General features: G+C 49.8%; 1 protein-coding gene across 2 annotated transcripts; it reads right to left on the bottom strand.

Moving 5' to 3' along the window:
* Window positions 1-1,347: 1,347 nt before the first annotated feature.
* Window positions 1,348-3,993, bottom strand: C1QL2 (complement C1q like 2). Of its 2 annotated transcripts, none has more exons than XM_040562143.1 (3): window positions 3,753-3,993; window positions 2,370-3,140; window positions 1,348-2,148 (listed from the first exon to the last, which is right to left on the bottom strand). In XM_040562143.1, the coding sequence occupies exons 1-3, from the start codon at window positions 3,762-3,764 to the stop codon at window positions 1,969-1,971; spliced, it is 963 nt and encodes a 320-aa protein (XP_040418077.1). In that variant the 5' UTR covers window positions 3,765-3,993; the 3' UTR covers window positions 1,348-1,968. The 2 variants fall into 2 exon arrangements, with proteins under 2 accessions (XP_040418077.1, XP_040418078.1); XM_040562144.1 differs by lacking the exon at window positions 3,753-3,993 and adding an exon at window positions 3,414-3,520.
* Between the last annotated feature and the right edge of the window lie 16,000 nt (window positions 3,994-19,993).

The following is a 19,993-nucleotide window of genomic DNA, read 5'->3' as shown; positions in this document are numbered from 1 at the left end:
CTAATGCTGCTGCATGTCAATTTTAATTTTTTGAAATTTAAACCGAGGGCTTTGTGTCTAAGCTCCATTTCGTCAGAAGAGGGGGGGGGAGGAATAGTCAAAAAGGATTACAGATCCATGGGGAATTGGGGATCCATAGCAATTATACTTCATTTGGGTCTCAGACACCGGTTTTAATCATATTCTAAATGGTACAAATCGACAAGACATTAGAGATTGATAAGTGTCTAACACATGTACCTGGTTATGAACTCTGCTCCCCTCGGCTTTGGGAGGTTTGAGAATGGGATTTAGGGAGGAATTGCTTTCTCCCTCCTCCAGCAGGGCAGCCTGGGGCCCTCCTGGTGCACCACCAAGGACGATGCCCCCTGAGGAGCAGGCAGGAGGCACAAGATGCTGCAAGAACCTGGTGCCCTGACCCGGGGCTGGAACAAGTTCATCCCAGCTGCGATGCCCTGTGCTTCTGCCAGGCCAGAGAGGGGGCCAAGACCCAGCCGGGGCAGGGATGCCGCAGCCCAGCTCCTGCCCCACCTCGACTGGGTAGCCGCAGGAGGGCTGCGAAGGGCAGCAAGCCTCTGGGGAGGCGAGAGCTCCACGAGGGGAAAATGGCACATGGAAACAGCACGACGGAAGGAAGAGCAAACGAGGGGACCGGCTTTTGTAACTCGGTTTAGCTCCCTTAGCTGGAACAGAGCACACCCGCTGTACCCAAGCTGCGGGGTTTACCCGTTGTCTGAGGAAGATGCTCCCCCTCCACCAGCAGGCTCAGAGCCGCACGCGTCAGTACGCACCCCTGCACTGTTAAAAGGACACACAGAGCCCAGGATTTACCACCTCCAAATGGTTTGAGTCTGTTGGTCCTCATTGAGCTTCCTCTCACCCCCATCTCCAGGGCCAGCTGGGGTCTCAGCCCCATGCACGCTGCGCTGTGGGGGGCTTCAGGCTCTCCTCCACCTCCTTCTTGCATTTGTCAGGCACAGTACAGAGACCTGGTGCTCTGTAACTGCTGATTAAATGATTTTTCTCAAACTTCAGTAACTCTGGGTCAGGCTCTGACCCAGTGAATGTTTTGCAGCGGCACTCTGCACACCCAGTTTCACCCCTGGATGACTACACACCTTCTTTTTATAAAACTGCGTAAAGGTGAAGGTTTTTTCCTTCTCTGTCTCCTCCCAGACCCCTTGAACCGTAATCAAGACCCAGACAAGGTGCCCCATCCTAACTTTTAGCTTTGGTGCAAACCTAAAGGTCTGAAGCGGCACCTCCTACGCCTCCCACCCCACCGTGCCCCCAGCACAGCGCTCCTTTGCAGCACTGGAAGAGACACACAGCAAGAAGCCATTGTCTAAAAACATAATTTAATGTGGTGTTTTGGTGATCGTGGTCAAGGACTGAATTCTTTTGCAGACAGGAACAGATTTGCCGTTAGTGACACCGTCATTCGCACGAGCATCGCGTTGCACAGAAAAGAAAAGTTTACACTTGACCCCATACAAACGAAGCAGCAGAGGAAAAACCAGTTATGGCCACTCCATGAATAATCAAAACCACTTCATGAATAACCAATCCGAAAATTCGGCATCGTAATTAATACTCATCGACCAAAAAGAAAACAACCGGTTCAAATTCCATGTGTGGCACAGGCTGAACTCTGAGCCCCCGTGCGCACCGTGGGGACCACTCGGGAGTTTCAAGCCGCCGAGCTCCTGGTGTGACACACAAAACACCGAGGCTGACAAACGGACAGGGGGGGGCTCAGAGCAGGGGATCGCTTTGTTTCACTCGTATTTCATTTCCATAGGAAAAGAAAAAAAAAGAAAAAAAACATACGAAGTGGTAACGAAGCTAAAGTGACCTGCGGAGACAGCGGACACCAGTGGGAACCGCGGCACGATGGGGTACGGAGATGCCAGCCAGCCCCACACGCATCACTGGTGGGGTCAGCAGGGTCGTGTCGCTCGCTCTGTTTTAATCGGGGTATAAAAGAAAGCCAGAGAAAGTGCTGTACTTATTGTTGTTGCCTCCGTGCGCTTTGCCTCCGTCCAGCTTGACGTACACCTCGTCGCCGGAGTCCAGGTGCAGCACCACGCTGTTGCTGGCGTAGTCGTAGTTCTGGTCGGCGTCCTGGGCGATGGCACTGGCCCGCACCTGCCAACACAGCCACAGCCGCATCAGCCCCCTCGGGCCCCCGCATGCCCCCACGCACCCCTCTCCCCTTCCCCAGGCCCCAAGGGGAACGGGGTTTCGCCGGGGCTCCGAGCGGAGCCGCTGCCGTCGGTGGCTCCATCCCCGCATGGATGCCGGGGATGCGGCGGGGCACCTTGGGGCTGGCGGGGGGTCTCGGGGGGGGGGGGAGTCCCGGCACCCACCTGCCCGTTCTTGCAGAGGTCGGCCCACATGCTGGTGCCGTCGCCGCCGCGCATGAGGATGTGGTAGGTGAAGAAATAGATGCCGCGCACCTGGCAGGTGAACTTGCCGCTGGCCGGCTCGTAGTGGTTGCCCAGGTTGGTGACCACGTCGTCGAACTTGAGCACCTCGTAGCCTTCGTGGGGGCTCTTGAGCCCCACGTAGAAGGCGATGCGGGGCCCGCTGAAGGCGGCGCTCAGCCCCCCCGCCGCCTCGCCGCCCCCCGCCGCCGCCCCGCCGCCGCTGCCCCCACCGCCCCCCGCCCCGGGCAGCGGCAGCCCGGGCAGCCCCGGTTTCCCCGCCTCGCCCCGCTCCCCCGGCGGCCCCCGGGGACCCGGGGGTCCCTGCTCCCCGGGGGGGCCCCGCGGGCCCGGCTTGCCCGGCCGGCCCGGCTCCCCTTTGGGACCCTGGTGAACGAAAGGCGGCGGCGGGGGGTTGGCCCCCGGGTCCTGCAGAGCCTCCACGGCGGCCGTGCTGCCGGGGCCGGGGGGCCGGGCGGCGCTGTAGGGGTCGCAGATCATGCGGCAGGTGCCCATCATCTCGTAGTGGGCGCCGCTCTCGGCGGGCGCCTGCAGCAGGAGCAGGGGCACGGCGACCAGCAGGGCGACTGCCATGGCCAGGGCGAGCCCGGCGGCGGCCAGCAGCCGCCTCCTCCGCTGCCAGAGCCGGGAGGCGAGAGACAGCAGGTCCTCCTTGCCGGGAGAGGTAATGGTGGCGCGGGGGCCGGCCGCTCCCTGCGGGGGGGACGGCAAAAAAAAAAAAAAAAAGAAAGGCGGTGAGCCCCCCCCACCCCCGCCGCCGCCGTCGCCGCCTCCCCGTCGGGGCCCCCCTCAGCCCGCTCGCCCCTCCATGCCGCCGAGCCCCGCGGGCTCCCGGCGGGGCTGGCACGGAGCTGGGGGGCGGCACGGAGCTGCACGGAGCGGCCGCCCGGCGCTGCCCCCTTCGCCCGCCCCTCGGCGCCGCCCCGACGTGGGGGGAGCGGGGCGCGGCGGGGCGGCCGGACCCACCTGCGGGGCCGGGGGCTCGGGGGAGGGCTCGGGACCGGGGCTGAGCCGCCTGCGGGGAGCCGCTTCGCTCGCCGGGGCCGGCCCGTGTGCGGAGAGATGCCCCGGGCACCGGCGGCGGCGCGGCCCCCCCGCGGCGGGGCGGGCGGAGGGGCGGGGAGCGGCGGCGGGGCTTCGCCGGCCCCCGACGGCCGGCACCGGTGCGGGGGACCCCCCACATCCCCTCCTGTCCCGTCCCATCCCATCCCGTCCTGTCCCTTCCCGTCCCGTCCCGTCCCGTCCCGTCCCGTCCCGTCCCGTCCCGTCGGGGCAGCGCAGGCAGCGGCTTTGCCGTCCCCTTACCCTCGTTGCCATCCTCCCCTCGGCTTCCTCTGCCTCCTCCCGTCCAGCCTCAGCCGTGCCGAGCCGAGGGGCCGAGCATCCCGGAGCAGAGCGCCCCGGTGTCCCCGCACGCCCGTTCCGGCCGCTTCGGCTCCCCAGCTGCCGGGGGGGGGGAGGTGGAAGAAGGACACGGTGAAGAAATGCCTTTGGCAGAGTTTGGGCTGGGTTACGGCACGCTGTTTTGTAGGTTTCCCTGCGCGTGTTTGCGTCCCAATCAAGCTTTTCGGTTTGGTTTTATCCCAACCCAGAAATTGTAATTAAGTTGCCTTTGATTTTTCTGCCTAAACGGTGCTAACGCGGCGGGAGCTTTTCGCCCCGCTAAGTGCCTCCAGGGCTCTGCCCCGCGGGGAATAAATGGGGACCTTGCCCCAGTTCCTTGGGGGTGGGCTGAGCACCCGTCCCGGGGTGGGAGCGCAGCCCCTGCGGAGATGTCCCATGGGCAAGGCTCCGGCGAGTCCCCCTGCCTCGGAGCACGGAGGGGGGGCACTTCGAGGGGGCTCCCCGCAGCTGCAGGCGGTGTGTTTCGTCTTAAACCAGACAAAACCCGCGGGTCGAGAAGCGAGCCGCCCAGCCTGATCCCAGGCTTGTTGAAGATGATGGCCCGGAGGCATCGTATGCAAACGGTGGCACGCGTTTGTTCCGAGAGCGGCAGGAAAAAAAAAAAAAAAAAAGCCCTAAAAGGGCTCTAGGACTCTTTGTTAGCTCTCCTTGAAATTTAAGGAGGGGACAGCAAGGCTTTGCCGTCTGGCATGCAGGCACTTGAGGACCAGACCTCATCTCGGTTATTCCGATGTGAGCATCCTGCGTGCCTCCCTGGTGTTCCTCGGGCATCACGCTGCTGCTGCTGCTGCTGCTGAGGGCAGGATCCAGCCCTGGCCCTCCGGGTCTTTCTGATTTTTTTCACGTCTAAGTATGTAAATCTGGAAGGGAAATTAATCTCGTAAATGAAAACCTTTCCCTGAGTATTGTATCGATAGTCATTTTAGAGTAACGATGCCTAGCACAATGCAGCTAAGTGTTTTAAGAGGCACGATTGTGACAAAGACGTAAGTCCTTTTCTCTCCTCTGAATTAACAGTTGCATCCTAGTGTTATTATAAGCCCCCACACTTGTCTAAAGCCTCGTAAAATGATTCCTGTTACAGCCCTGGTATAATTTTCCATATATTAACTGCATTAAACACAAATACATTCACAAATAAATTACACCGCTTTGTTGATCATCCCCACTTTAGCTTCTGTTAATTTCCCTTTTGTTCTGGAATTCGCCACTAGCTTGGCTCTCCCCGTGTACGTGAATCCTCCCTGTTCCCCCAGAGCTCTGCAAGCCTCACCAACGTCTCTTTTTAATCTCCTGTTTTCCGAAGGCGGCAGCCACACCGTAGCTTCCCTAACCCTTTTCTGAATAATTAAGTTCCTGCATCATTTGGGCTCTGGTGCCACTTCCCTATTTGCATTAACTCACTTTTATAATGAGGTGACCGGTACCGGGAACGTTATTCTGACGGAGGCTCACCGGCCCCTTCTGCAAAACCAAAATAATTTGTGCGATGGGGATGTGCTGCGGGGACAGGAGGAGAAACGTGGTCTAACTTCCAGCAGGACAAAACTGGCACACTACTTAGGAAGGACAGTTAAGCACTTGAACAAGCAGGCAGAGATGACGGAGATATCAGCAGTGAGGTTTAGGTGCCAGATTCCAGCGGTTTTGTTTGGGAATAATTTAATTACTGCTCTGTAATGCAGTGAGAGGGGCTGATCCCCTAGTTAATCCCTCCACCAGACTGCTGTAAGGCAAACACAGTGTGACTTCCACATACACTGCATCCTCTCCAGGAGGATCTGGGTTTCTGGAGACCCGAAGCGATGGGCTGAGGGATGTAATGCATCCTGTGCCCCCTGTCACCAGTGCGGTAGCCAGGCAAACCCACTGATCCCACACCGGGGTGTATTTAGGACTGGTCACAAACAGAACTGTTGAAAAGTTTGGGCACGGTTCCCAAATTTTTACTGTCAAGAATGCAGACACTTTGCACCAGAGCTCCAGCTGACTCTGGCGTGCCCAGTCCCCCCTTTCTGAGGGGGAACCCAATGAGGAACATTTTTATTTCCAGTTTGGATTTCAGTGCCTAAGTTCTGCTTTAATCCCCTTTTTAGGTTTCTTTTGAGACTTGGCCCTTAGCTTGGAAATATAAGAAGAGCTGTAACAGGTCAGGTTTGTTATTTAGCAAAAATGACAATATCTATTTAATACGTCTATGTCAAGTCCATGGTGATACTTCCCGTGTATTTTCTCTCAACCTGCAGCAATTCATGGCTTAGGGACTTCCTGAACCATAGTAAAATATTTTCAACAAGCTGAAATAAAGAACACTGTGAGTAAAGACACAGACCTTGGATCAATACCCTCATCCCAGTGACCAGCTTTGCTTTGCTTTCTTTTGCCATGATTGATGAAAGTTTTGGATAACATTGCCCTCTGCTCCCCTCAGGTGTTTCATTCATTGCCTTTCTCACATCGCAAGACTCGCAGACAATTCCCATTGCCAGAATTAACTCTCTGGAACTTCATGTATTCAGCAGCCAGTAAAACATAATATATATATACTCCTTATACTAAAAAGTTCACATTTCTTGCTGAAAGCAGATTTGAATCTGTTAATGTTCAGAGTGCATGTAACATGATTTCCATTCACAAAATATAAAATATGAAGGTACTGGCTACTTTTACTTAATGGAGGGAAAAGTTTAGAAATGTGTAGGATCTTGAAGAGCAAAGGAAACATTTTATTACATTGAAGAAGGACGGAAGCTGGTTCTCATCTTGCTGTCTGGAAGGCAGGGTTGGGATACCCCACAGAGGCTTGTGCTGACATAAGAGCAGGGCCATGCAGCCAGAATAGGGCCCCCAATAGTGACATGGCATCTGTTGCAGACCATGCAGGAGAAGTTTTTGTACAGACACTGCCATCGGATAGGCTTTACTGTGTTTATTGATCACTGTGAACGGCTGCTACTTGCATTTTACAGTATCCGCTTGCTGTACATGAAAGATAAAATCTGCTACGGGGTGCTTAGGTAAATATGCTTAGCCGCTTACAAGGAAGCAGTACAAAACACAGAACTGCCTTCAGGGCACTGCTTGGAGAAATACCAATGGGTGTGGAGACAATCAGTGGAAGACAAATGTCTTCACATCCCCAAAACAGCAGCTGCTCATCAAACTCAGGAGAACTCAACTGATATTTTCTGGAAAAGAGCAATCAGAGGGGCTGAACCTTCCTCCCCACTTTAGAGCCAGTGGGGCTTTGCTGTTGCCTTCTTCCAAAGCAGGATCACACCTTGAAGTTAATTCATGAGAGTTTATCTAAACAGTGTGGGAAGACGGAGATCTCACAGGACTGAAGCTGATGCTGAAGATGCCTGGTCCCTACACCAATACGTGTGGCTGCTCATGTCCCCAGGAATCAGGAAGGGAACAGCAGTTGATCCCCAGCCCTGGCATCCAGGGCTGGTGGAGGAAATGTCAGTGGAGCTCTGGGCTGTCTGCGGTCCCCATCCCCAGAGCAGGTCCTCAGCTGAGCTACAGCGGTTTTGGAGAGGAACAAAACTGTCCTTAACAAAAGGCAGGATCTGAGCAATATCGCCTGTCAAACTGCCAGGTTTGAATGAAGTCTCACTTAAAGACAGTAAATTAAAATGGAGCAAGAGGCCAAATTTGCTTGCTCTTAACCAGCTGAATGCTAGAAACGTGGGCCACAATGAGAGCAAATTTAACTCTCCTCCCCAAGTCCTCTGATTCTCAGTGTGTTTACAGACTGCTTGAGGAGAAACAGGTTGCCCCAGATTTGTCTTGTTCAATTTGTGTCCTTGGATAACTAATGCTTTTCCAGCGTGACTGCTGGAATAACTCTGTACTGTCTACACAACCAAGCAGCTGTTTTTATCATTGAGCTGGGGCCTTCCATACAAACTACAAATGATGAAAGCATGTTTATGGTAAACATAGGGGTAACTAGTACATCCAACCATGTCAGGGAACTTGGAGATCTAATAGATCCTCCCCCTGCCTTCTGAATATAACACGTGCATTTGTCCAAGCTCTTCAGCAATGTCTGTGCCTATAAAACCAAACCCTTGGCAGAGTCTCCTGTTGAAAATCACCCATTTGTCCTGTTGAAAGTCACCCATTTCTCTTCTGAGCCCTTTGAAATGCCTGGCAGGACTCAGCTCTCAAGCCTTCGTGACTTCAGAAGAGGGAAGGGGGCGGCTGGAAGGTCAGAAGAGCTAAAATCAGTCCGGTTATGCATATCCCTTGTCTTAATTTAGCAAAATTCCCACATCCAACCATTAGGCTAATTATTTCTATTCTGTGAAGGGAGAAATTGCTGCGGGGAGTTGATGTGCATGGGCAGCTGGTTTAACCGGGATGAAAGACATCCATTATAAACACTTCTGAAGTGTATTTGGGCTTCCCTCTGGGACTTCACTAAACCTGCGGTCAGGTACCAGAGAGAATTTGTCCCCTCAAGACAAAGACAAGAATAAAATTAGTAAGAAATAATGGCCAAATCCACAGGTGTGACAGATGGTGCTGAATGGACATCTGTGGCATAACATTCTGCTACCATGAAAAACTTTTACCATACATCCCTCCAATTAAACGTGTTCTGCTGTTAATCATGTAGCATGAAGAGGAAGATGTAGGATTGCAGAACCAAACCACCTAAGGATGTCAGGATTTGCTTTATGCCTCTGTCGGTTGTAGGAAACATAGAGAGCAGGGTGTAAAAGTCTGAGGAAGATGTATGGAAGAGGTGAGGCTGACAGTCCAGCTCTGCGATGCTTGCTCTGGTGAAAAGCCCTGTGAAAAGGAGTCGGTCCACTGAGCAGAGGCAGCTGCAAGGTTTGAGCAGAGACAAGTCGCTTTGTACCTCAGGACAAGCAGCCCCAGGTGAAGAGGCTTGGCTGCTGCTCCTGCAATACATGTACCTTGGGATGCTGCTGGAGAGGAGACAGAGAACCAGAGCCAAAGGTCAGGGCAAGTCAGTCCTGGCGCAGCCACGTGGATCAGCTGACAAGAACACGTACCTCTGGGACGCTCGGGGAATTAATAAGAGACTAATGGTGACAATTATTTTTGAAAAAGCCTGGTTAACCCAATAGAAAGATTAACTGTAATAGAAAAACACAGATTTCTGGAAAAATGGAGCTTCAGGAAACTGAAGTAGGAAAGATGACTTCATGAGATTAAAAAAAAGAAAAGTTTGATTAAAACGTGATAAAATTGTCCCGACATACATAGCCATCTCTGATGACTGATCCAATATAAACCCAAATTAAAAGCTTGACAATGGGCTTTATTTAGAAACATTCTGACCTTTCTTGTATGACTTGTGTCCTGCCATCTTGTTACTTGTCATTCTCAGTCACTGTATGTTGCTTAAATCAAAAGTGTAAGCTCTCCAGGGCAAAGGACTGCATCTTTTTTTTCATCTGCTTTGCACAACAATGCATGCAGCAAGGAGACACTTAAAACTGTTAAATAAAACACAAATAAAACATTTAAGCTCCAGTTTTGCAGCTTGGTTCATTTCCTTTTCAAGGAAAAAAATGAAAATCTGTAGTGTGGATATTAATAAGAAGTTTTTTGTTCACTTAAGCCAAACCTAGGCTAAATAATAACCATGGACAAGCAAGAGATCTCCTTGGCAATGATTTTTATCAAGTTGCAGAGCAGTTCCTGGGGCAGAACAGCGGAAGCTCCAGTGCTTGGGATTTTGAGGGCGAGTTTGGGCAAAGCCAGAGACCGCACTGCAGGGCTCGGTACCCGCTGGCAGGAAGACAAATGTGAAGCCCTCACAGTCCTTTCTGTTTTGCTCTTCTATGATCCTTATAAGAGAGATTGATGCTGACAGCATCCAGGTGGTGTGTCCATGACTCAGCTGTCACGTCACTGCTTACAGCTCAAAGCCAGTGAGTCAAGGAATGAAAAACAGGTGGAAGGAGGAGGAGAGCCCTCCCGAAGTGCTCACCTCCAGCCATCTCTCGCTAAGCGAGCGGAGCCAATTGCAGCAGACCACAGGGGCAAGGAAGAAGGAGAGGCGATGACAGAAGGAGCGGCTGGTCACCTTCCTCCAAGGAGACAGCAGGGTTGCAAGCCTTTCTCCATGCCTTACGTGGTGTGGAAGAAAAGCCTGGTGTGAGTTAATGTACTTCTCCAAGCCAGAAGTGTCTGCCCTATGTGGTAGGCCTGAGGCCTGCTGACACTTGTGAATGCGCACCGTAGGCAAAGCTGTGGGTGAAATAAATATCAAATCCATCAAGTTCAGCTCATGTTAGGCAGAAAAGGTAACCTTGCAAACGTCTGGCCATGTGCTTTTGTCAATGCAATGATTAATGCTATAGATCTGATCCCAAGTGGTACCCTTGATCCTTTTCCGAGAATGTGTCCTCACTGTGCTGGTGGCTGTGGTGACAGGAAGATTCACAAAAGAAATCTGGGATCTAAACATGGATCTATTTTTTTTACAACTGCCTTGACTTCAAGGCTTCCCTCTTGTAATTCACAGCTGCAGAAGGTCGATGCCATTTTCAGAAGGTGGGTATCCCACCTCTGTCTCTGACTGCGGGCATGATCAATGTCTAACACATGGAAATTTCTGCAGGGCTGGAAACCCCACAACCTCCCCAAGCCATCTGTCCACGAAAAAAAAAAAAAAAAAAAAAAAAAAAACATTTCCCAATGTCAAATCTTAATTTCCCTGCTGCAGTTTAACCTCTAATTCCTTTTTTTTTTCTGTCGTGGACAGAAAGAGCAGGTGATTCCCCTACTGGGTTAGGGAAGGGTAGTTTTGGTGGTAGACTTTCACATACTTGACAATTGCTAGTTTGCTTCCGTGGTCTGTCTGTCCTTCCGAAGCTGATTAACCCCAGTCCTTTCCACTTTTCTTCATCACTGGTGCTTTCTGGGGCTCAGGTCATGCCCAGCACTCTGCCTGGACTTTCTCCCATGTTCCACATCTCTTAATAAGCAGTGCTCAAGACTAGACACAGGAATCTTTGGCCAAGGCCTTTCTAGTTGCCTGTTTCATAAAAACACATTGCTGTGAACTCTTGCGCTGCTATGATCCCTGTCACCCACAAATCCTCCAGAGATCAGTCAGCACCCTTGTGTCTGTGCATCTGAACACCCCTGAATGCTTCACCTCGCAGTTGTCCATGCTGATGACACTCTGGTTTCCTTCCATTCAATCTCTGATTTGCCACTATTATTTGGACTTCTCAGCCTCTCCCTCAGCCTGCCAGCTGTCACCACCAGCTTGTAAGTTTAATAACTGTTCCCCATCCCACCACTTGTGTCATTACTAGCAATATAAATAGTACCAGAGCCCTAGAGAGCCCTACCTTCTGTTTTGGTGATGACTAGCTGATACCTTCTCTGCCCAGACGAGTTTTGAAGCCATCCTATAATATTTCCAGCTGACAACTCTTCCCCACTTCCTTTATAAGAACATTACATGTAACAGTGTTAAAAGCTTTTTAAAAGGCAAGGGATATGGTATCTAATGGTTTGCTACACACACAAAGCCTATTTCTAGTTACAGAAGAAAATTACATTGGTGTGACAGAATGGATTTTGACAAAAATAAAAAATAAAAATGATGGCTAGTATGTTCCCCTTTACTATGTGACTAGTGCATGTTTTGTTAGCTGCCCAGAAACTTATCATACATGTACAATCTCTTGCACAAAGTGCTACGCAAACACAGAACAAAAAGATGGGTCCTACACTCCTACACCGAGAAATGCACAATCTAATTCACCTTCTTTTTTTCCCCCAAGGAAAATGCCAGCTCCTTCCCTATCAGACTTCACACTGAAACATCTAGGAAGAGGAAAGAATTCATTCTGCAAACTCCTTTTATCACAAAGCAAGATGACCACTTCTTCCTGAGGAACTGCGAACAAGTAGTGTATTGTATTCCTGGCATCATCAAGAGTCATAGCTGTGTCTTGATTTTAACCACATTAAGCCTTGCTGGAGGCTAAAAGACATCATCTGTCTGCATCCCCCTCCTCGTCTGCTCACTCACTGTCTGTGCCACCTAGGATGCAAGTCAGGCAGTTCTCCGGTTTTCAAACCTGACTGCTTCCAGTATGAATGACACATCTTATGGTGACACAACTGCTGCAGGGTCCGCAGGAATTGTCTGAAAGCCAAGAGCTCTGTCCAAGGGAAGGAAAAATGGCAAGGATATAGCTATGTGAAGTGAATGAGTAAAAGACATCAACTCCAAGACTGCAAGGCACAGGGACTGGAAACGTGGCATTTTGTACTGCCCCTGCAAAGTAAACCAATTTTTAAAAGTGCTAAATCATGGCACTGGTTGTGGCGAGCAATGAAACTTGATCTTATTGTGTGGAGCTCTGCTGTGCAGAGGCACAAGGAGGAGTGCTTGCAGGTTAAGGTCTTCCAGCCAGGCAGTCTGTGCCTGGGTGTTTGCATTGCACCCAGGATTGCAAAATGGGGGCTCTGCTGTTGCAACTGAAATGAGGGAATTAATAAAAATGAATATCGTTTATAAATGCAAAGCCTTTGGAATTAATTACAGTTTTGCTCTGTACTGAATTGTATTTATAATTACTTTTGATTAACATAAAGAGGATCTTTTTTTTTTCTTTTCTTTTTAACCAATTCACAGGATATTCAGAATATCTGGAAACTAACGTAATTCCTTGAACACTAGGCTATTAGTGGGAACTTCAAGACTTCCAGAGAAAATATTCCAGGTGCAGGGAACAGCTGAGGCATCCAGCATGACCTGTATGACCTGGGGACCTTGGCACCATGAAATGGTTTGACATGCACCTTTCCCTTCTGCGGACAGCCATGGTCTGCTGCTTGACCACGCATGTTTGCACAGCTTCTAGGTGTTCAGGGGCCCAAATGGGACCATGCTGATTGAATTGGGAAGCAGCATCAGATGCCAGTGATTTACGGGGATTGTAGGAGGCTGCTCATGTTAATAAATGGCACATATGGTGTGAGAGTGCTAATGGAACTTATACTGTAAAAAATTATCTCCGTACGAAGTATGGAATTAGCTGGGAGGATTTATGGAACAGACATAAAATCCAGTGGAAACAGTCTAACCTTTCTGAAGCTTAATAAGTTTTTTCCTTATTTACAGAAATGTCTTAATTTATGCAAGGTGAATGCCAGAAAAGAATGCTATAGATTTATTCAGAGCCTAGCTCTTGTTATTTATAGACCTGCATGGCCTTATTCTGCTCTAGTTTATGTCAGGAGTAAAATTATTTGAAGTCATTGGGCCTAATCCAAAATCTTTTATGTTGTTCTTTTGAAACGGGTACCAGCACTATACTATTAGTTGACCCCAAAATAATTACAATAATGAGTTAAAAATTGTGAAGAAAAAAAAAATGTTGGTAAAAAAGAACTTGGTCAAAAATTGCTTTGCATCCTGCTCTTCCTTTTTGCTTGTTACACTAAATATATGTCAAAATATCACTCTTCTGTCCTCACCTGTGCACAAGCAGAAGACACAGGATCCCTTGAGCACAGAGGGGTTTCCCTGTGGCCCCCAGGACAGGATGGTGTTTGCTCCTTGGTGGCTTGGCAGGTTCTTCAGCCAGGTTACTACAGAAAGGACGCTTCAGTAAGCACTCTGTCTCTCCATCAGTGTTTACCACATACCCTTTGAGTTTGTCAGCCAGTTTTATTCAAACTGTGACAACGTCCTTCAAAAAATGCTGTTCCTAGCAGTGTCATGAAAGTCGGACACACGCTGGTGCTCTGGTGAGGGGAGGCAGAGAGTCACCAAGTGCGACATCGCCTCTGGCAGGGCTGGTGGGGCAGGGAGAACATTTTCAGCCATCCACCAAGAGTGCCACACACAGGATGGAATTTGTAGTACAGAGGCACAAGGTGGGTAGATTTAAAAATAATAGTCGGAAACCAGACTTCTGTTCTTCATCAGTCAACACATCTTACTAGGTGCAGCTACATCCCACACAAATTTCATCCTGTGGTTTTCCACAGCTGCATCACCGAAGCATCTCAATTTCTCACAGACACTAATGAATGCCACCTTAAAATAACCCTCCAAAGTCAACTGGGGTTATTAACCGGGGGTGCCCAATATATGAACTCCAGCAAATCTTGCTCCAGTGGTTTCAGATGTCATCACCCCATTCATCTGCTTCAGCTTCTCCCCAGTGTCACCACCACACAGCTGGCAGAGCGGAACCGGGGCTCCTCCAGCTTCCCAGCCCACGTCCCCTACACAGGCAAAACAGTGCAGCATCAAATCCTCCTGTTTCTCCAGTAGTAGGCATATTGTGCACTTCCAGCAAAGCTCCCAGTAACCTGACTGACCCATGAGGATGGGGAGGCTCAGGACTCCTGCAAAGCAGATGTTTGTGCTGGGACCTGGGAAGCATAATTCAACTGTCTTGAGCTGTCTTTTTGCTCTCCTTTCCTCATTCATCATACGCCTCTCAACTTCCTACACAAAACAGTGCTACCGCTGTCTCAAAGGATGACGCAAAGGATTTTAAATGCTCCCTGGCAAGGAACCATCCTCACCCCATGGGCAGGGGAGAGCCCAGGGTGGGGGCAAGGGGCAGGAGGGGGGATTTGGGCCTCAGAGTCCAGATTTGGCCACTCTGGGTGGTGGCCAGCAGAAAGCAGACACTGTGCTGGAGATGCAGCCCCTAGAGGGAGTCAGTGATCCAGGCTTTCTCAGCCAGGTTCCTTCTCCAGGCAAGGATAATTAGGGTCAGGACCAGTCTTTGGAGTGTCCTCCACCAGCCTTTTGGACTACCTCCTTTACCTTCACCAGCACCACTTCTGTTTTCTTGCTCTTGTCCTCCATACCTGGTGCCATTTGCCCCATCTGAGCTGTGTCTCACTCTTCCCGTCCTCCCTTCTCCATCCTCTGCTCTACCTCCGCCTTGGTTCCCTCGAATCCCTAAACCCTGTCCCAGCTCTTCTGGACAGTGCTGAGTCCTCCTGGCTCTCTGCTGTGCAAGAGTGAACCAAGATGTACCAGGGCCCAGAACTTCACCCAGCCTGGGTTTTTAAATAGAGCCTGGACAGCAGTCCTGCCATCAAACTCGGAGCTTTCTCTCCAATGCATGGAGCTTCTTCCAAGCAAAACACCCATAGCAATTTGTATAATATAGATAAATCATGTGATTTTCTATAAATTTATTCCCAAGCATAACTGCTTTCTTTAAGCTGAAAATTTGCATTAGTACACGCAAGCAAATCTATGTGAGCATCTGTATGTATCAGCCATAAGATGAAAAGCTTCAGTGCAAAGAGCTAATGTTTGACAAAATTATAATAAAATGAAAACCAGAATCTTATCATGAAAATTATTCAGAAATCTGAACTGCAGACATCGCAGTCCGTATTACTTAGAATGGTAAAGGAACTAATTTCTACATCATTTTGTATCACAGAGAAATCTGAAAATATTCATAGTTCATTTATTCTTCACTCCACTGAAACTCCCTTTCAAATTGAATCAATGTTAGCTGAAAGTAATGTTTTACCACACAGGAAAAAAAAATATATCTTCAGATTTGTTCTGCTTCCATCATTTTAGTTATACTTTTCAGAATTATTTTGAATGAAGCCCTGCAAATCATAACTTCCAAGCTCCCTGACAGGAGTTTTGCAAAAGCTGCCTTTGCCTGCCTAGCAGTTATCAGAATGGAAAAGAAGAGGGTGAAAAATGTAATAGGGAATCTGTCAGCGTTACCAAGATGTTTTTATTGCGTGCATGCCAGCAAGCTTGCTTGGCAGACCAGCCATGAAATCCCACCTCGTCTCCCATCCCTATAAACCAAAAAGCGTCTACAGCAGCAGTGCTGGAAGGGGCTGTTCACCACACAGTGCAGAAGGAGCCACAGCCACTTTCTGGGCACAGACAAGGCCCCAGCATGGCACCTCGCTGCTGGCATGGCCGCCAGGGCTGGGACAAGATGGCGCCTGGGGTGGGGGTGCACTGGGATGGTGCTGGGCCCGAGGACTGCAATCTGCTGGCTTGGGGTCACTCAGAGAGCACGACTCCAACTCTTCCACTTGGGCTGCTCCCAGCTGCGAGGTGGTGAAGATCCCATGGAGAGCTTGCTCGTGTCCTCAGGGCCCCTACAAGTCCATGGGGAGGAGAGGCTGGCACGTGGTGGCATGAGGCCCCTCAGCAGTGTGGGGAAAAGCAGCTCTGTGCGGTCACCTTCGCTGGTGGTGGAGAAGAGGGGGTCAAAGAGAGATGCCCAGAATTTGAGAGGGTTGGTTTCCTAAGCAGTGTTTGAAAACAGAGATCTGAAGGTTTAAGAGCCTGATTGTTTTATGTAGACACAGGTTTTGCAAATCTCTTTGAAAAGAAAATTGAAAAATAAGAAAAAGGATGTTTAAATAAATAAGTAAAACTGAATTAAAAATAAAATAAAATAAAATAAAATAAAATAAAATAAAATAAAATAAAATAAAATAAAATAAAATAAAATAAAACAAAACAATAGATGCAGCTACACCAACAAGAAACTTCAGGGGCTCCTTTACTTCTGTGAGCTCCTGTTCAGCTTCACAGCCAGCCAGACATTCGGGACAGAACGAGGACTTAAACAGCAGAAGGACCCTGAGAAAGAAAGGAGAGGAGGTTTCATGGTCCAAACACACAAAGTTTTGCCCCCAACGCACTGGCTGTCAGCAGGGGTCTTGGGACACACACAGGGCTGCTCTGCACCAGGGCAGCTTGCCAGAGGCAATGGATGGTGCCACAGAAGGACAAAATCCTGCTGGCAAGCCACTGCTGGGGAACACCTCCTGCCCCTGCCACCCATCACTGAGCAGGCAGCCTCATTTGATGCTGTGCCCTCACTGGTATGGTTTCATTAATCTATGTACCATTAGAGATGCTTAGGATATTAGCATCAACACTACTGGGAACAGCGGCCTGCAGAGGGACACTCCTGCCGAACCTGTCACATTTTCTCCCCTGTGTCAGACCAGTAATCCTTTTCCAAGCTAATTGGCCTGGGTGTGCTGCACACACTATCACATAAAGCTCTGGTTTTACCGTACGGGCAGTGTTACCCACGCGCCATCCCTCCCTCCCTCCATCCCTCCCTCCCTCCGTCGCCTGTAGAGAGACTCATAAACCAAGCCTTTAAATCAGGTACCTGAGCCCCTATGTTTTTATTTGCTGCCTGCTACATTGTTATTCAGTAAATAGTTTTATTTGGTAGTTCCTATTAGAGAAAGAGAGTTTTATAGGCGGATAGAGCCAGAAGACCTCTTTGCGCATCTCAGGCTGTGCTGCATGATTTGTTTGGCTGGCCGAGCTGCCGCCTGCAGCACAGGAGGTGAAGCAGGGCAGGGCAGCGAGCAGACCCTACAGGACCTCCAGCAAACCCTACCGGCACCATGGGACTCAGAGCTTGAAACCCCATAGGGCTCAGCCACAAGCATCCCAAACAACACAGGTCCACGTGCCCACTTTTCTTAATACTTGTGAGCAAACCCTGCTGGGAACGATTACTCCTTCTCTCTCTGGTCATTTCATTTGGATGAATTTTTCTTCAAACTTGCATGCCACTGCTGGGCCTGTTATTTCCTTGCATTTTATTTCTGACAAAGCATTTCTGTTGGTAAATACTCACAGCTTCCTGCTGAGCACTGCTTTCTGCCACTCTCTGCAGCCCTGGGGAGGACAGGACAGGAGCAGAGCCAGCTAAATCCATATTAACACCCCTGACCATGTGGTTTCCATAGGGGAAAAACCCCACAGGTTCCACTGTGGCCCCCCGCACCCCAGAGGACAGCAGCAGCAGGTGCTCACCCTGCTCTCAGGCTCAGCACCTGCTTCCCAGTAAGGCCAGCACGTGCACAGGGCTCTGCCACCCACAGGGGCCATGCTCTAGCACTGGGAAGGGGAACACATCAATGCGCTGAGCAGCTTTCAGCTCTCTTAGTATGAGCCATCAGGAGGAGAAGCGACCCTTTACGATTAAAAGCAGAAAAGCAGTCCTCCAAAACTGAAAGCAAAAATGAAGACATGCGTGCTTTTAGGTGGCAGCCCGCAAAGCCTGCCCCAACACTGCCCACGCCCTCTCCACGATCATCTCTCCGCTTTCACTTTTTCAGGAATCCCCTTTTCTATCATCTCCCCATCAAGTCCCTGCTCTGTCCTTTGACCCTCTTCACCTCTTGGGGCCGTGGGATGCTTCGTGTCCTTCTTGGCCCAATATCACTAGAGGTTACGAAGACTGAATGGTGCTGAGCTACTGACGTGAATGTGTGCGTACTCAGAGCATCATTTAACAAATCACCTCAACCTTGAAAATGCTCTGACTTACGCCTGAGCGTGGTGATATGCACATGCAAAGTTCTCTGCTTACAGCTGCCTGCAGATCCTGCAGGTCAGCAACACTCCTAATTACAGCCCTGATGGGGCTCGGTATTTAGGCCTATGCTTAAAACTGTTGACTTAATAAAATTAAATATGTTAATTATTTTGCTGACTTGTGCAGGCACATGTGGGCTATGCACTCCTTTTACACTTCCACTACGCACTTCTGGGGGCAGAAGCTGGCTTTTTGTTTAATTTGTGTATCATCAAACAGAGCCATGGGTCCAGGCTGCAAGGCACTACAAGGGAGAGTACAGTTTAACTGGCATCATTACACTAATTTAAGGCAAAAGGGTTTCTTGTATGCCAAAGCATGTGCATAAACTGTTATCAGATTGAAGCCCAGTGCTGGAGCCAGTTCAAGCCTGTGATTATGAACTTCAACAACCCACAGCCTAAATATGCCCAGTATCAGCACTGGGGAACTGCAATACCTGTTAGTGCTTACAGGAGAACACATATTCGGGCTATGGCACACCTGCACAGCAATATCCAGAAAAAATACAAATATTCAAGCCCTTCCCTGTGCCTTCCTGGTAGTCTGACATTTCAGGACTGCAACGTCAAGTAATTTCAATACCTCCAGTTTATGCAGCGTCTCTGTTATCCTTTAATAGTATACTTTTTCTCAGAAGAGAGTGGTGTCTAATCACGTCAGGATTTTCTTAAGCAATTCTGCCTGGGGGTGAAGAGCATTTTTTGTACCGCAGCGATGGATCTATATGGCTTTAAGAGGCAGATTCTCCCAACACTCAGGGCCTGGCTTAGAGGAGGCTCCTGAACTGATTCTGTCAAAAAGGGTTTGCGTTTTCTCCAGGGCTAGTTAGAAAAGAGGAAAATCTAAATGTGTTTTGACATTTGTATTTCGAGTGTTATCTGTCAAATATGCCAGGACAAGATCACAAATTTCCTGAAGATTGCTGTGGCTCTCCACAATATCAATAGCAATCTAGAGCTTGGGTACGACCCAAGCAGAGGGCATGTTTATGGAGTGCGGGGACAGATTGCATGTCAGGAAGGAGGAATAGTGGGGATGTAACGTTGTCCTTAAAATTGTTCCTGGCCTTTGTAGGCAAGTGAGGTCCAGCAGGGCCCTTTGCAAAAACCAGAGGGATCAGGGCGCAGGGAGGGTGCCTGAGGCCGTGCCACCTGCTGCTGCTAGGTGGCTTCGTCCCACAAATCTGTCACCCACTACATTTTCTGCTGCTGCAGGCAAAACCTCTCTTGCAGGAAGTCCTGGCCCTTCACTTCCCATGTATAGGATGCATTGTTTTGGAGCTGCAGGGCTCTTCAGTCTCTGAAATCAGGCTGGGGAACAAGTGGGCACCCACCTGGGCAGCAACAAGGGTGGCTGCAGAGGGCATCCAAGAGACTCTGTATGTGTGCCCGCTCAGACCAGAGGAGCAGAGCACAGAGGCTGCTTGGATTTTACATCACTTCGTATATTTAATCCCCCAGGCTCATTAGTGATTCCACCTGTGACATTAGGCAAAAGTCCCCATCGACCATAGGACCATTCAGGATGATTTCTGATACTCCAGCAGCATTCAATTAGATCTGCCTCAAGGTGATCTGCCCGCTCCGTAACACAGCAGTGGCTATTTTCCAAAGCACCGTATCCCAGCCCGCAAGTTTAATATCATGCAGAGAGGAGTTTGCAGGTCCCATTATTACATGAAATTAAAATTCATTGTGTTGGATGCATTTCTAGGCTTAACGTATTGGCACTGCTAGCAAAACAGCGAGAACTCGCTGC

The sequence above is a fragment of the Cygnus olor genome, chromosome 6 (genome assembly GCF_009769625.2).
Source record: "Cygnus olor isolate bCygOlo1 chromosome 6, bCygOlo1.pri.v2, whole genome shotgun sequence".
Taxonomy (NCBI): Eukaryota; Metazoa; Chordata; class Aves; order Anseriformes; family Anatidae; genus Cygnus; species Cygnus olor.
This window is presented reverse-complemented; position numbering and strand designations above follow the sequence as displayed.